This window comes from Hyla sarda, chromosome 8 (assembly GCF_029499605.1).
Source record: "Hyla sarda isolate aHylSar1 chromosome 8, aHylSar1.hap1, whole genome shotgun sequence".
NCBI lineage: Eukaryota > Metazoa > Chordata > Amphibia > Anura > Hylidae > Hyla > Hyla sarda.
The window spans coordinates 215,949,683-215,966,925 of NC_079196.1; the positions used below are offsets into that span (position 1 = coordinate 215,949,683).

The 17,243-nt window shown below is 44.8% G+C and overlaps 1 protein-coding gene across 7 annotated transcripts in view; it reads right to left on the reverse strand.

Annotated features, from left to right (window-relative positions):
• SLC5A10 (solute carrier family 5 member 10) overlaps positions 1 to 17,243 on the reverse strand; it is a 293,441-nt gene that overhangs the window by 29,284 nt on the left and 246,914 nt on the right. For all 7 annotated transcript variants that reach the window (XM_056535553.1, XM_056535550.1, XM_056535551.1 and 4 more), the window contains 2 exons: positions 8,181 to 8,288; positions 7,183 to 7,333 (listed from right to left, as the gene is read on the reverse strand). In XM_056535553.1, coding sequence (XP_056391528.1) covers positions 7,183 to 7,333; positions 8,181 to 8,288 — 259 coding nt within the window. The remainder of the gene's footprint in view (positions 1 to 7,182; positions 7,334 to 8,180; positions 8,289 to 17,243) is intronic.

A 17,243-nucleotide genomic window follows, 5' to 3' on the forward strand; every position in this document is an offset into this window, starting at 1 on the left:
ATACACAGTGATGTCACAGTACAGGGATAATATACACAGTGATGTCACAGTACAGGGATAATACACACAGTGATGTCACAGTACAGGGATAATATACAGTGATGTCACAGTACAGGGATAATACACACAGTGATGTCACAGTACAGGGATAATACACACAGTGATGTCACAGTACAGGGATAATACACACAGTGATGTCACAGTACAGGGATAATATACAGTGATGTCACAGTACAGGGATAATATACAGTGATGTCACAGTACAGGGATAATACACACAGTGATGTCACAGTACAGGAATAATACACACAGTGATGTCACAGTACAGGGATAATACACACAGTGATGTCACAGTACAGAGATAATACACAGTGATGTCACAGTACAGGGATAATACACAGTGATGTCACAGTACAGGGATAATACACACAGTGATGTCACAGTACAGGGATAATCCACACAGTGATGTCACAGTACAGGGATAATACATACAGTGATGTCACAGTACAGGGATAATACACACAGTGATGACACATTAGAGCATAATATAAGGGCCCATAGTTCACCTAAGAACAGGGCCACATTACCTCTCATAGCCATCACTAACCGCACCATGTCGCGTCCTCTTACTTGTTTGGACCCATATACCTGCCACCCCTGGTGGTTCTGCCCATGGAGTCTCTGCATCTCTCATTATTGGGCCCTATAGTTGTTGCGATTCGCGGGGGCGACAAATTGCTTGTTAAAGTGGTGAGTTCAAGGAAACATGTTATTGGTTATTGTGCGAGGCGGAGATCTATAATACAGTATGTAATTACCTCATTACAATATCTCTAAATAGACAAGATACGAGGAAACCAAAACCTCATTCCCAGACTGACCAGACTGGCTCCGGATTACCCAATCTCATCGCAACGTCCCTGAGGGCATTACACTATCATTGGTACAGGAAGATGGCGGGCACAAATCTGTAAACGGGCCAAATAAAAATGGGGGGTATTTACCAAAGGATTTATGTGTGTTTTTTCACGTATCTTTGGTGCAATACTTTGGCGCATCTTTTCCACTGTCATTTTTACAACTTTCTCAAAATCACACGGTCCTGTGTGTGATTTGAACTTTAGTCAGTAATTCATAAATTGCGCCAATCGATCATTTGCGCAAATCACATTTTTTTTGGCACAAATCCCCACTAAGAAATTTTGCACATGGAAAACACACTTAGCAATGTCAGAAAATGTAAAGGCGTCAAAATACATTATACATTTTTTTTTTGTGAAAGCAGCTAGGGATCGACCGATTATCGGTATGGCCGATATTATCGGCCGATAATCACGATTTTGGGCATTATCGGTATCGGCAATTACCTTGCCGATAAGCCGATAATGCCCCGCACCGCCCCCACCGCACCATGACCGCCACCCCCCCGACCCGCCGCACCGCATCCCCGACCCACCGCACCGCGTCGCACCCCCCACCGTGATGCTGGGCGGTATACCGGTATGGATTTTTGCCCATACCGCTATACCGGTCGGGCCCCTCCCCCACCCTCCGAGTCAATAAAAAAATTAAACTTACCCGTAATGGGGTTGGTCCGGGCCATCCTTCCTTCCTGTAGTGTCCGGGGGCGTTCCGGGTGAAGAGTGAACCGGTCCGGGCTGTCCTTCTTCTCTGGCGGTCATCTTCTCCACTCCGAGCAGGCTCCGGCCTAGTACGCTGCATAGACGCCGCTACGCCGTGACGTCAGGTGCGTCGCTGCGCACGGGCGTCACTGCGCAGCGACGTCTATGCAGCTTACTAGGCCGGAGCCTGCTCGGAGTGGTGAAGAAGACCGCCGGAGAAGAACAGCCCGGACCGGTTCACTCTTCACCCGGAACGCCCCCGGACACTACAGGAAGGATGGATGGCCCGGACCACCCTGACAGGTAGGGGGAGAGAAGCGGGTGGTGGCGGCGGCCTATGGCACCACAAAAGCCACTGCAGATCATTGATTTAAAGCGCCCGCTTTAAATCAATGATCTGCAGCGGTGTCGCAGGGGGTTAAATAGCCGATAACTTATACCGGAATATCAGTATAAGTTATCGGCTATCGGCCCTAACCTGCACCGATTATCGGTATTGGCCCTAAAAAAACGATATCGGTCGATCCCTAAAAGCAGCGACGCCTCCGGGGGCTGCTCGATACTATCCTGCGACATGGTTGTCTCTGAGGAACCTTCACCCTCCGTTGAGCCACCATTGGACATGGCCGCACAGGTTCAGGAAAGGTAAGCACTAAAGCAGTGGTCTCCAACCTGCGGACCTCCAGATGTTGCAAAACTACAATTCCCAGCATGCCCGGACAGCCAACGGCTGTCTGGGCATGCTGGGAATTGTAGTTTTGCAACATCTGGAGGTCCGCAGGTTGAAGACCACTGCACTAAAGTAACAAAAAAAAAAACTACCCAAATTGAAAATAAAATCCATTTCACATGGTGACTATAAACCCCACAATAGAAAACAACTCACGTCGCTTGCAGAAATACTGCAGGAGGGACTTCGAAATGGCTGCTCTACAGGGTAAAATACGCGTCCTCTGTGGTGGTAAGTTCTGTGTAAAAGGCGCTGTATACGGTTGATTTCAACATTTGAGCCAAAATTACTAACAACTTGCACCAAATGATAAATTTGGGGCATGTCCACGAAAACCAAAGTGAAAAAAAAAGGGTGAAAAGAAACGGTCAACAGGCAAAATTGATAAATACCCCCCTATATTCCTAGGTCTATGGGTGAGTCCTTTCGTCCTTTCCAGCTTCTTCTCTAGTGCACTCCCGGACAGTGCACCCAAATGAGGAGAGGCCTCAAAGCCTCATGGGAAGTTTTAGGTCTTTTGACTTCTAACATGGCATTCTATAGTTATTTTGCACTTCTATGCCAATTTGTGGTGTAAACTATCCTGTGTGACCATTATTTAGAGACGTTTTGAAGTCACATTGTCAGACCAGGACCAGATGGGATGTGCACTCACCTTTACAGATAAGAGACCGGGACCGTCACCCAATAAATAACACAACGCGTACAAGAAAAGAAACCATCGACTATAAATCACTTCCCTAGAAATCCACAGATATATATAATTACTGGATATAAATCTTCCTTTCATCTTCAGGTAACTCATAAAACAGAAAAGCTGCAGCAAAGACGGAGGTAAACCACAGCTGTATTTCCTAACCAGCGTGCCTCCAGCTGTTGCAAAACTACAACTCCCGGCTTTCCCAGTCTCCTGAAGAGAATATCTGTTTGGTAAAGAAGCCATATTGGAGTTCTTTAGGATTCTGGGAAAGCTGGGTGACACACATACTGTATGCCACCTAGCTTTCTGAGTCTCCTGAAGCTTTAAAAGTGATAGGAAGTAGACAGTATTGTTTGACAGTAATATACCAAATTCAAACCAGTGCACCTCCAGCTGTTGTAGAACTACAACTCCCAGCATGCCCGGTCTCCTGAAGCCCCAGCAGTGATAGGCTGCTTGTCTTTCCTGCACTTCTTAAATAAAACAACAATTTAAGACGGTATTTTTTGACAGTATTATACATCGAGTACAGTGTTTCCCCGCCAGGGTGCCTCCAATTGTTGCAAAACTACAACTCCCGGCTTTCCCAGTCTCCTGAAGAGAATATCTGTTTGGTAAAGAAGCCATATTGGAGTTCTTTAGGATACTGGGAAAGCTGGGTGACACACATACTGTATGCCACCTAGCTTTCTGAGTCTCCTGAAGCTTTAAAAGTGATAGGAAGTAGACAGTATTGTTTGACAGTAATATACCAAATTCAAACCAGTGCACCTCCAGCTGTTGCAGAACTACAACTCCCAGCATGCCCGGTCTCCTGAAACCCCATCAGTGATAGGTTGCTTGTATTTCCTGCACTTCTTAAATAAAACAACAATTTAAGACAGTATTATACATCGAGTACAGTGTTTCCCCGCCAGGGTGCCTCCAATTGTTGCAAAACTACAACTCACGGCTTTCCCAGTCTCCTGAAGAGAATATCTGTTTGGTAAAGAAGCCATATTGGAGTTCTTTAGGAAACTGGGAAAGCTGGGTGGCACACATACTGTATGCCACCCAGCTTTCTGAGTCTCCTGAAGCTTTAAAAGTGATAGGAAGTAGACAGTATTGTTTGACAGTAATATACCAAATTCAAACCAGTGCACTTCCAGCTGTTGCAGAACTACAACTCCCAGCATGCCCGGTCTCCTGAAGCCCCAGCAGTGATAGGTTGCTTGTCTTTCCTGCACTTCTTAAATAAAACAACAATTTAAGACAGTATTATACATCAAGTACAGTGTTTCCCCGCCAGGGTGCTTCCAATTGTTGCAAAACTACAACTCCCCGCTTTCTCAGTCTACTGAAGAGAATATCTGTTTGGTAAAGAAGCCATATTGGAGTTCTTTAGGATACTGGGAAAGCTGGGTGGCACACATACTGTATGCCACCCAGCTTTCTGGGTCTCCTGAAGCTTTAAAAGTGATAGGAAGTAGACAGTAGACAGTATTGTTTGACAGTAATATACCAAATTCAAACCAGTGCACCTCCAGCTGTTGCAAAACTACAACTCCCAGCATGCCCGGACAGCCTTCGGCTGTCCGGGCATGCTGGGAGTTGTAGTTTTGCAACAGCTGGAGGCATGCTGGTTGGGAAACACTGAACTAGAGAGTGGAGGGATCTCCATGCCAGATGAAGGGTCACACCACCCGACGTAAACTAATCCTCAGCAAATAGAAGCCCATGAGGCGTCTTCTGGTGTAAGGATGTTAGGGTGCATTCCCGTTGCGATTTTACCATCCTACGTTTTCTCACGATTTTTTACCTTCAAATCGTATCCATTGACTTCCATTGAATAATCCTATCCAACACATGCGTCAGTTTTGATCCGCATCCGAATTTGCACGATTTTAGATGGGGGGTGGGGGGGGGGTTAAAAATCTGGTTGACCGCGATTTTTCGCCCATATTCAAAATAGGATCAAAATTGTGTCAGGTTTTTTTTTTTTATTATGATTAAAGGGGTACTCCCCTGGAAAACTTTTTTTTTTAAATCAACTGGTGCCAGAAAGTTAAACAGATTTGTAAATTACTTCTATTTAAAAATCTTAATCCTTCCAGTACTTATCAGCTTCTATTTGCTCCACAGGAAGTTATTTTCTTTTTGAATTTCCTTTTCAGTCTGACCACAGTGCTCTCTGGGAACTGTCCAGAGCAGGAGAGGTTTGCTATGGGGATTTGCTCCTACTCTGGACAGTTCCTAAAATGAACAGAGATGTCAGCAGAGAGCACTGTGGTCAGACAGAAAGGAAATTCAAAAAAGAAAAAAACTTCCTGTGGAGCAAATAGAAGCTAATAAGTACTGGAAGGATTAAGATTTTTAAATAGAAGTAATTTATAAATCGTGTTAACTTTCTGGCACCAGTTGATTTAAAAAAAAATGTTTGCCAGGGGAGTACCCCTTTAAGGCCTATGTAAATCGTATTGAATCGTGTGACTGTGCGATTTCCTCAGATTTATTGCACGCAATTTCTTTTTACACATGCGCAGTAGTGTCTTAAAATAAACTTTACTGTCCTTGACATACATATAATTTTCCAAACATGATCAGATTTTTTGTGAAAAACCGGATGAAATTTTCAGCTTTTTTTTTTTTGATACGATTTTAAATCGGATACCAAACATTTATTTAAATACGATTGTATACAATTTCGGTAATCCGATTTTGTCTGATTTCACTGTCTGTTAATTGGATGGTAAAATCGTGATGTGAACCAGGCCATAGAATTTATACTGGTTTTTGGGGTTTGCTTTTTCCAGGTCGGCTCACTAATCCTAGACACCCAGGATTTGGGTACTTCCTCTTTTGGTGCTTTTATGGAATATGCAGCAAAAAAATTTGGAAAAGTGTCCCCAGCTTCCAAAATATTTTTTTTTTTTAATTCATATAAGGTATGGTAAAAAAAAAAAAAATAGTGGAAAAATACAAATAAAACACTGAATGCACGCCAAAACGTTTCAGTCTATTATCAGGTCTTACGTATGGCGCACTGTGTCCTGTCTCTCCATGCTCTCATCTGATGTCTTGTATTCCCCTTGAGATCCTCATTAAGACTGGTGCAAACTGGAGGTGGTTTTCAAAATTATAAAATTGCCCTTTTATTTCTCAGCCAAGTGTCAAGGAGGCGGGGCTGAGCTCTAGTGCCAAAGAATTGCATACCTCCTCACTCACCCCCACCTCATAGTTTCTACTTAACTGATATAGAGGGCCTTAAAGGGGTACTCCGCTGCTCAGCGTTCAAAACAAAATGTTCCCAATGCTGAGCAGCGGAGCACCCCTTTAAACATCTGTCAAGGAGGGTCTGGGAGGTGGGGAGAGCGAGTAGGTGTACCAGGGTGTTGATCTAAAACATCTTTGCACTCTTAGCAGTCTTGGGAGTTTGTAAGGTTATTGGCCACAATGGACTCTTTTTTACCACAGAGCAAATCCTGGGCCCATTATGGTTCCTATATTTTTTTGTGTTTATTTTTTTTAGATAGATGTGAGTTTTCCTGCAGGAACCCAAATGACCATTGGAGTGAACACAATGAATGCCGGAAGCCACCATGAGATGCTACTATGTCTATATGTTCCAGCATTGATACTCTTTAAAGAGTACCTCTCACCAAAAAAAACTTTTTATATTTTATAGATTGAAGTATTCTGAACAACTTTCCAATTGAATGTGTTTAAAAATAATCTTCTTTTCTATTTTTAAGCTGAAAAAGTCACCACTAGGGGTCTCCCTAGCTGACATGTGAGAAGCACAGCGCAGCCCCCCACCTGTCAATCAGACAGGCTGGAGCGAGCGCTGTGCTCGTAGCCCTACAAAAGATCCAGCGCTCCACAAGCATCGGGTCTGCCTTCCCTTCCCTGCGATGATCGAGGTCTTCCTATGCATTATTATAGATAAAAGCAGTTATAATTGCTGCACAGGAAGAAGGGCGGAAGTGAGCCCAGGCAGCTTCACATGATGTTGCGCCTGCCGGGCCATTCCCTCTTCCTCCCTCACTCTCGGCCGGCAGAGTGAGCAGTAAGACTCAGGGACAGATGGGGGGGGGGGGGGGGGGATTAGGGATGGTTTAGTTCATGATAGGTACTCTTTAAGGTCAACTCACCTTCCCACCAGAAGAAGTTCTTTCTCGTTGGCATTCTTCCTGATCTTCCTCCAGATGTCCATAGTAAAGAGGGTGCTGCTGCTGTTAAATATGGAGGTTAATGAAGACATGAGAGCCGCCATCATGACTGCGATCATCAGACCACGAAGGCCTTCCCGAATAAGGAGAGGTCAAAAAAGAAAAAATATATAAAATGGGTTAATTTCTTTAAATAAAGATAAAAACACAAGCCTGTGACTTTATTAGGCAAAGATTTTAATATTTTTTTTAGGCTTCTATCTTTGGTGGGCCCAGCTGACTAAGTTGTATGAGAGCGTCCCAACTCTCCGTTGACGTCAGATGTCGGAGGAAAGAAGGATTGGGAACGCTGGATTTCAACATACCTCCTCCTGTGTTCTCCCCGGAGGAGACAAGCCTATCAGTAATCCCACTAGTCCCAAGTATTGAGCGCCACATGGTGCCCGTACACATGAGAACAAAGTCGGCCAAGCCCAATGATTATCTTAGGTATGGGAGTTTGCGGACTACACCCCAAGAGATGATGGCAGGGGAACGAAGGATTGGATCAGGCATGTTGAAATCTAACATCTGGTCCTTTTGTTCTGAAGGGACATAAGACAACACCAGAGGTGTCTGGCAGCAGCTTCTTCCCCTGATATATATTCATAAAGACGTATATCCGTTCTTTAGATTTTTCGAGAATATGGAAATATTCGCGAACATCGGCACTTCCAGTCAGAGGACACTGACCCCTCCCTTTTTTTAGGTGACGGATATAATCGCTCCTGCGCTCTATGCAAACGTCATTATGAATTTTCGCATGGAAAAAAAAAGAACCGACCATAGCGAATATGCGAATTTCGCGAATATAGGACGTATATTCATCCATATATTCGCGAAATTCGAATATGGCCTATGTCGCTCATCACTAGTGTATAACTTGACGTAAATATTATACTAGATTGATCCTTATCACATCCATCATCCATCCATCTTACCACTAGGCATCAGTTCAGTAACCAGCTTCGGGTAGGCAATATTGGAACAACCAACTTCAGCCCCGCAAAATTTGATGCACTCCTCAGGGACAACACATCCGACCGAATCTGCAAGACATAAATGATCAGATATAAGACAATGCGTCACATGGCGTCTGCCCGATGTTATGGTGTCAGTACTGTACATACTGCAACGACATTGCAACAGTTATGGTCGCCTGTTCATAAAAGGGACACTGCGGAGTTGGAAAGGGTGCAGAGACGTGCGACTAAACTAATATGGGGCATGGATCATCTTAGCTATGAGGAGCGATTAAAGGAGTTACAATTGTTTAGTCTTGAGAAGAGACGTTTAAGGGGGGATATGATAAACGTATATAAGTATATAAATGGCCCATACAAAAAATATGGACAAAAACTGTTCCAGGTTAAACCCCCCCCCCAAAGGACGAGGGGGCACTCCCTCCGTCTGGAGAAGAAAAGGTTTAGTCTAAAGGGGCGACACGCATTCTTTACCGTGAGGACTGTGAATTTATGGAACGGTCTACCTCAGGAACTGGTCACAGCAGGAACAATTAACAGCTTTAAAACAGGGTTAGATACATTCCTGGAACAAAATAACATTAATGCTTATGAAGAAATATAAAATCCCATCCCTTCCCCTTATCCCCTTACACCCTTCACTTCAATCCCCTGGTTGGACTTGATGGACATATGTCTTTTTTCAACCATACTAACTATGTAACTATGTAACATAGATGACTTGGGCAACTGGATCACTATATTTTAGTGGCGGGACGGAAGCGAGAATTGGTCACATAGGGGAATCATGTAAGAGGCATGGGTGGCCTAAGAATGATGTGGACTCTCAAGATTAGACTTATAATGTTCTAGCACCCAAAAAGTTCATATGACTTAATAGGAGATCTTCAGGCAATTGATCAAAAGTGTAATATCCCAGTACAGAACATAGTCCTGTATTACACTTAGGGACTGTCAGGATGAGTCCCTCAGGGACCTGGGGGCTCTCCTGCAGTGTCTCCCCTGCTGTAATTATAGTGTTATTTACTGTAATAGGTATATAGTCAGTATGCTAATGTATAGACAGTATAAAGGACCTTTGGAGGACTAATGTAATTGTCTAAAGGACCTTTGAGATGTCACATGTTGTGTTTATGTTACCCAGAGAGTCACCAGCTTAACACATGACCTGCAGCTTGACCTATGGGCTTTTGGCTCAGCCCCCCCCCCCCCCCCCTCCATACAAGGGGACGGCCATTACAATTAGCTCTCTTTTCTCTCTCTTTGTACTGGGATACAGTCAAGACCAGATGTCTCAGTGCTAGTGTCCAGCTACCTGGAAGGCCTCAAATCTACCGTCACTTCCAGTAAGTCAAGTCTACGTCTGCTGTCACTGCCTACAGTCCAGTCCAGCCTAAAGTCAATGATCTAAAGTCCATTACCACTATAATTGGTCCCAGCAAGCTGCGAGGTCCTTCTGCGTTCCTGGCCACCTCTCTGGGATTCTGGCCGAGCTGTAGAGACTATAACAACTGTCTGACCTCAGTAAAGCTATTACGTTAAACTATAACCTGATCGTGGACTCTCATTTCACTGCCTAGCCATTGGGAAAGCGGAGATATCGTTTGGGTGATTCCCGATACCCAAAAACCCTTCTGGCGTCACGAACATTAGGGCTTAATAACACCTTGCCCCTGGGGTTAATACCATCTTGCCCCATCCACCTACATCGCTACACCCCGTGGTCCCGCCATTCACCGTGGGTCACCACAAAAGGTCCATCTGTCATCTACACGGGACAGAAGGTGGGACTATGAGCACTGAAGCACTGTAAGTCTGTCCACCTAGTCAGCTGTGTCCTTTTTAGATTGAAGTGATGATGTCAACTAGAGATGAGCGAACTTACAGTAAATTCGATTCGCCACGAACTTCTCAGCTCGGCGGTTGCTGACTTTTCCTGCATAAATTAGTTCAGCTTTCCGTGCTCCAGTGGGCTGGAAAAGGTGGATACAGTCCTAGGAAAGAGTCTCCTAGGACTGTATTCACCTTTTCCAGCCCACGGGAGCACCGGAAAGCTGAACTAATTTATGCAGGAAAAGACAGCAACTGCCGAGCCGAGAAGTTTGTGACGAATCGAATTTACTGTAAGTTCGCTCATCTCTAATGTCAACCTCTAAGGATCCAGAGCGGAGTAGACTTTTCTTGACCATCAGTGTGGTAAGACCTCTTCTCATCTATGGTCCATCTATATCAGTGGTCTCAAACTGTGGCCCTCCAGATGTGGCAAAACTTCAACTCCCAGCATGCCCGGACAGCCGTTGGCTGTCCGGGCATGCTGGGAGTTGAAGTTTTGCCACATCTGGAGGGCCACAGTTTGAGACCACTGATGTATATGGACTATTATTATATTCACTATTATTATATTCACAAGTATGTCATTGGGCATCAAAGTATATGACCCTATAATATATGATCCTATAATTAATCCTATAATAAATCCCAGACTCTGACAGAGCCTTCATGTTTGTTTTCTGGGTTACCTATTCGGCAGATAAGAACCATTTGGCCCATCTAGTCTGCCCAATAATCTGAATCCTATCAATAGTCCCTGGCCCTATCTTACATGAAGGATATAGCCTTATGCTTATAGATATAGGAATACGGCTATCCTTCATATATGATAGGGCCAGGGACTATTGATAGGATTCAGATTATCGGCAGACTAGATGGGCCAAATGGTTCTTAGGGTGGGTTCACACCACATTTTTCAAGAACGGTTCCCGTATAGGTTTTCATTATAAAAATACGTATGGGACCGTATTGAAAACCGTATACAACCGTATACATGCGTACGGTTTGCTTTCAATACGTTTTTTTTTCCCGTACTCAAAACCGTGGTTGACCACGGTTTTGTGTCCGGGTTAAAAACTGTATTGCAACCGCCTACGTTTTTTTTTTAACATGGACGTCAATGGGTAATGCACATGTATACGGTTCCATACGGGAAACTGTATACGGTTTTTACTTTTCACATGCGCATTTGCATCCTAAAGTTAAAATTGTAAAATATTTATTTATTTTAAAAGGAAAACTGTCAGCTTTCTCCCGTCGCACTAACTAGCGGTACTGGCTGGTAGTGCGGGGGACACTGATCAGTTTGATTCTTACTGTGCCCGGATCCGCTGCGCCGTTCGGCCGTAATCTTCTATTTCGGTATATGCAAATGAGGTGCTAACTGGCACCGGCTGGGCTAAATGGCACTGTGACGTCAGTGCCGGTGGCCGCAGCGCCGCCCAGATCATCAATATACCTCCCCACAGAAGATTATGGCCGAATGGCGCGGCGGATCAGGGCACGGGAAGGATCAAACTGACCACCATCCCCCGCACTACCAGCCAGTACCGCTGGTTAGTGCGGGGGGAGAAAGCTGACAGTTTTCCTTTAAATAAAATTTTTAAAAACTTATGTTTTTTCATTTTTTTTTATTAAAAGCGGACAGAACCATATGCACTTAAATCAGTATACGGTTTAAAAACCCATACAGTTTACTTTTTCCCATACGTTTCCATACGGTTCCTTACGTTTTTTTTGTCATACGGTTTTCTTTAGTAAAATTGATTGAAAACAGTATGGCAAAAACGAGGCGTGAACCCAGCCTTATCTGACAACACATTCTATGTTTCTATTGGCAGGACAGTATGGTGGCTATGATGATAACTCATTGCACTGTGAAGGATCGCGCACAGATCTATCCAAAAATCTAATTATTAAGGCAAGACAACAATGAATATGGGCAACATGCATTAAAGGGGTACTCCAGTGGAAAACATTTTTTTATTTTTTTATTTTAAATCAACTGGTGCCAGAAAGTTAAACAGATTTGAAAATTACTTCCATTTAAAAAAAAATCTTAACCCTTCCAGTACTTATTAGCTGCTGTATACTACAGGGGAAGTTCTTTTCTTTTTGAATTTCTGTTCTGTCTGACCACAGTGCTCTCTGCTGACACCTCTGTCCATGTCAGGAACTGTCCAGAGCAGGAGAGGTTTGCTATGGGGATTTTCTCCTGCTCTGGACAGTTCCTGGCACAGACAGAGGTGTCAGCAGGGAGCACTGTGGTCAGACTGGAAAGAAATTAAAAAAAGAAAAAAAACTTCCAGTGGAACATACCACAACTGATAAATACTGGAAGGATTAAGAATTTTAAATTGAAGTAATTTACAAATCTGCTCAACTTTCCGGCACCAATTTATTTATTTAAACAAAAAAAAAATTTTTCCAGTGGAGTACCCCTTTAAAAGGGGACCACCCATGATCTTTATGCTCTTGTAGAGATCAGTAAGGTCACCTCCAATGATACAGAATTACTGCTTGCATGTATTGCCGATGCTCCACCACGACATCAATCTCAGGGACAGACGGCTGATGATCCCCAGTGATGGAGCTGGAATTTCCTGGATTTCCTATTGTCGGAAAACGCCTCGAGTAACCTCTGAACTTTCACCATCAAGACATTTCTGGATGTGTGTGATCGGTTCTATGGATACCTGAAGACCAGGCTCCACAAGCCTTCATTTATGTCTATCTTTTCCAGAATTCTCTAGAACTTTCTAGATGAACGCCACTCCTGTCTATATACACATAGAAGATTGGTCTCGGCCCCTTTCCTTACGTTGCATGGAACTCAAATGGATGGACACCTGATCCACACAGTCCCTGGAAACCATCAATTTCAACCTCTTCAGTGCTACCACGCCAAGCATCAACAGCAAATGACATCAAGCGAAAAGAAAATAGCGGAGCACTCACCAGGTCAGTAAATGGCTTCTTTATTGATCATGCCGATCAGTCGGGATACATGCAAGGGAGGATGGGATGGAAGCGGGGTTACAGAGAGCGGCGACGGACCGTTTACGCGCCGAAGCGCTTCATGTCAATCAGTTGGGATACATGCAGGGGAGGATGGAATGGACGCGAGGGGAAAAGAGAGCGGCGACGGACCGTTTACGCGCCGAAGCGCTTCATGTCAATCAGTCGGGATACATGCAGGGGAGGATGGGATGGACGCGGGGGTACAGAGAGCGGCGACGGACCGTTTACGCGCCAAAGCGCTTCATGTCAATCAGTCGGGATACATGCAGGGGAGGATGGAATGGATGCGGGGGTACAGAGAGCGGCGACGGACCGTTTACGCGCCGAAGCGCTTCATGTCAATCAGTCGGGATACATGCAGGGGAGGATGGAATGGACGCGGGGGTACAGAGAGCGGCGACGGACCGTTTACGCGCCGAAGCACTTCATGTCAATCAGTCGGGATACATGCTGGGGAGGATGGAATGGACGCGGGGGTACAGAGAGCGGCGACGGACCGTTTACGCACCGAAGCGCTTCATGTCAATCAGTCGGGATACATGCAGGGGAGGATGGGATGGACGCGGGGGTACAGAGAGCGGCGACGGACCGTTTACGCGCCAAAGCGCTTCATGTCAATCAGTCGGGATACATGCAGGGGAGGATGGAATGGATGCGGGGGTACAGAGAGCGGCGACGGACCGTTTACGCGCCGAAGCGCTTCATGTCAATCAGTCGGGATACATGCAGGGGAGGATGGAATGGACGCGGGGGTACAGAGAGCGGCGACGGACCGTTTACGCGCCGAAGCGCTTCATGTCAATCAGTCGGGATACATGCAGGGGAGGATGGAATGGACGCGGGGGTACAGAAAGCGGCGACAGACCGTTTACGCACCGAAGCGCTTCATGTCAATCAGTCGGGATACATGCAGGGGAGGATGGAATGGACGCGGGGGTACAGAGAGCGACGACGGACCGTTTACGCACCGAAACGCTTCGTCAGGCCGGTGCTAGCACCAGCCTGACGAAGCGTTTCGGCGCGTAAACGGTCCGTTGCCGCTCTCTGTACCCCCACGTTCATTCCATCCTTCGCTGCATGTATCCCGGCTGATTGACATGATCAATAAAGAAGCCATTTACTGACCTGGTGAGTGCTCCGCCATTTTCTTTTCACTTGATGCCACTCCTGTCTATGGTCACACAGTTTGCTGGTATACACAGCGCCGTGCACTCACACGAACCGTCCCGCCAAGTGCAATCCTGTTCATTAATCTCTCTCCAGCTCAGAACTTGAGAAAGAATTTGGGGATTTGAAGTCTTCTGGCACCATTGTATGAAATCTTTGTTCCAGATAACAAATCCCAGACTAAAGTCTCAGCACGCATTATTTCCTGGCAGATCGATGTTTGTACGCTGTGCACCACAGTTAACTCTTAGAGGTTCTCCGCCCCTAGACGTCTTATCCCCTATCCAAGGATAGGGGATAAGCTGTCTAATTGCGGGGGTCCCGCCACTGGGGACCCCTGCGATCTCCCTGCTGCACCCAGCATTAGTTTAGGTGGGTGCAGCACCAGAGGCTCGTGATGTCACGGCCACGCCCCCTCAGGACGTCACGCCCCAACCCCTCACTGCAAATCTATGACTTGCATTAAGGGGAGTGACAGCATGAGGGGGCGGGGCTATGACATCACAAGCTCACGGCGCCGGCTCCAGCGTTCAGAACAGTTTGTTCCAAATTCTGAGCAGCGGAGTACCCCTTTAATGGATCCTAGAAAATGTGGGCCCTAAACACCTGAATGAGCTGTTATACCATTGTGGGGCGCTAAACCACACAGCACTTTTGTATACCAAGACTTCAGAAAGGAACCAACCTTGATGGAAAAGGACCTGCATTGTGTTCCTAGAACTGTGACGAGGACTGGAACTGCTATGGGGGCATTGTGGATGATTCTATCTTTGGAACATTTTGACTGTCTCTATTATGGGGGCACTGTAAACATATTTACTGACTCTATTATGGGGGCACTGTGAACATATTTACTGACTATTATGGGGGCACTGTGAACATATTTACTGACTATTATGGGAGCACTGTGAACATATTTACTGACTCTATTATGGGGGCACTGTGAACATATTTACTGACTCTATTATGGGGGCACTGTGAACATATTTACTGACTCTATTATGGGGGCACTGTGAACATATTTACTGACTCTATTATGGGGGCACTGTAAACATATTTACTGACTCTATTACGGGGGCACTGTGAACATATTTACTGACTCTATTATGGGATCACTGTGACCATATTTACTGACTCTATTATGGCGGCACTGTGGCTGGTTCAATTATGGGGACACATCATGGGAACATTTTGACTGGCTTTATTATGGAGGCACTATGGATAGTTTTAGGTAAAGGCTCAGTATTCAGTATAGAGAGTAAATGGTCAGGATTCAGTATAGAGAGTAGAGGCTCAGGATTCAGTATAGAGAGTAAAGGCTCAGGATTCAGTATAGAGAGTAAAGGCTCAGGATTCAGTATAGAGAGTAAAGGCTCAGGATTCAGTATAGAGAGTAAAGGCTCAGGATTCAGTATAGAGAGTAAAGGCTCAGGATTCAGTATAGAGAGTAAAGGCTCAGGATTCAGTATAGAGAGTAAAGGCTCAGGATTCAGTATAGAGAGTAAAGGCTCAGGATTCAGTATAGAGAGTAAAGGCTCAGGATTCAGTATAGAGAGTAAAGGCTCAGGATTCAGTATAGAGAGTAAAGGCTCAGGATTCAGTATAGAAAGTAAAGGCTCAGGATTCAGTATAGAGAGTAAAGGCTCGGGATTCAGTATAGAGAGTAAAGGCTCAGGATTCAGTATAGAGAGTAAAGGCTCGGGATTCAGTTTAGAGAGTAAAGGCTCAGGATTCAGTATAGAGAGTAAAGGCTCAGGATTCAGTATAGAGAGTAAAGGCTCAGGATTCAGTATAGAGAGTAAAGGCTCAGGACTCAGTATAGAGAGTAAAGGTCCAGCATTCAGTATAGAGAGTAAAGGCTCAGGATTCAGTATAGAGAGTAAAGGCTCAGGATTCAGTATAGAGAGTAAAGGCTCAGGATTCAGTATAGAGAGTAAAGGCTCAGGATTCAGTATAGAGAGTAAAGGCTCAGGATTCAGTATAGAGAGTAAAGGTTCAGGACTCAGTATAGAGAGTAAAGGTCCAGCATTCAGTATAGAGAGTAAAAGAAAAGGATTCAGTATAGAGAGTAAAGGCTCAGGATTCAGTATAGAGAGTAAAGGCTCAGGATTCAGTATAGAGAGTAAAGGCTCAGGATTCAGTATAGAGAGTAAAGGAAAAGGATTCAGTATAGAGAGTAAAGGCTCAGGATTCAGTACAGAGAGTAAAGGTCCAGCATTCAGTATAGAGAGTAAAGGCTCAGGATTCAGTATAGAGAGTAAAGGCTCAGGATTCAGTATGGAGAGTAAAGGCTCAGGATTCAGTATAGAGAGTAAAGGCTCAAGATTCAGTATAGAGAGTAATGGCTAAGGATTCAGTATAGAGAGAAAGGAACAGGATTCAGTAGAGAGAGTAAAGGCTAAGGATTCAGTATAGAGAGTAAAGGCTCAGGATTCAGTATAGAGAGTAAAGGTACAGGATTCAGTATAGAGAGTAAAGGCTCAGGATTCAGTATAGAGAGTAAAGGCTCAGGATTCAGTATAGAGAGTAAAGGCTCAAGATTCAGTATAGAGAGTAATGGCTAAGGATTCAGTATAGAGAGAAAGGAACAGGATTCAGTAGAGAGAGTAAAGGCTAAGGATTCAGTATAGAGAGTAAAGGCTCAGGATTCAGTATAGAGAGTAAAGGCTCAGGATTCAGTATAGAGAGTAAAGGCTCAGGATTCAGTATAGAGAGTAAAGGCTCAGGATTCGGTATAGAGAGTAAAGGCACAGGGTTCAGTATAGAGAGTAAAGGCATAGGATTCAGTAAAGAGAGTAAAGGCTCAGGATTCAGTATAGAGAGTAAAGGCTCAGCATTCAGTATAGAGAGTAAAGGCTCAGGATTCAGTATAGAGAGTAAAGGCTCAGGATTCAGTATAGAGAGTAAAGGCTCAAGATTCAGTATAGAGAGTAAAGGAACGGGATTCAGTATAGAGAGTAAAGGCTCAGGATTCAGTATAGAGAGTAAAGGCTCAGGATTCAG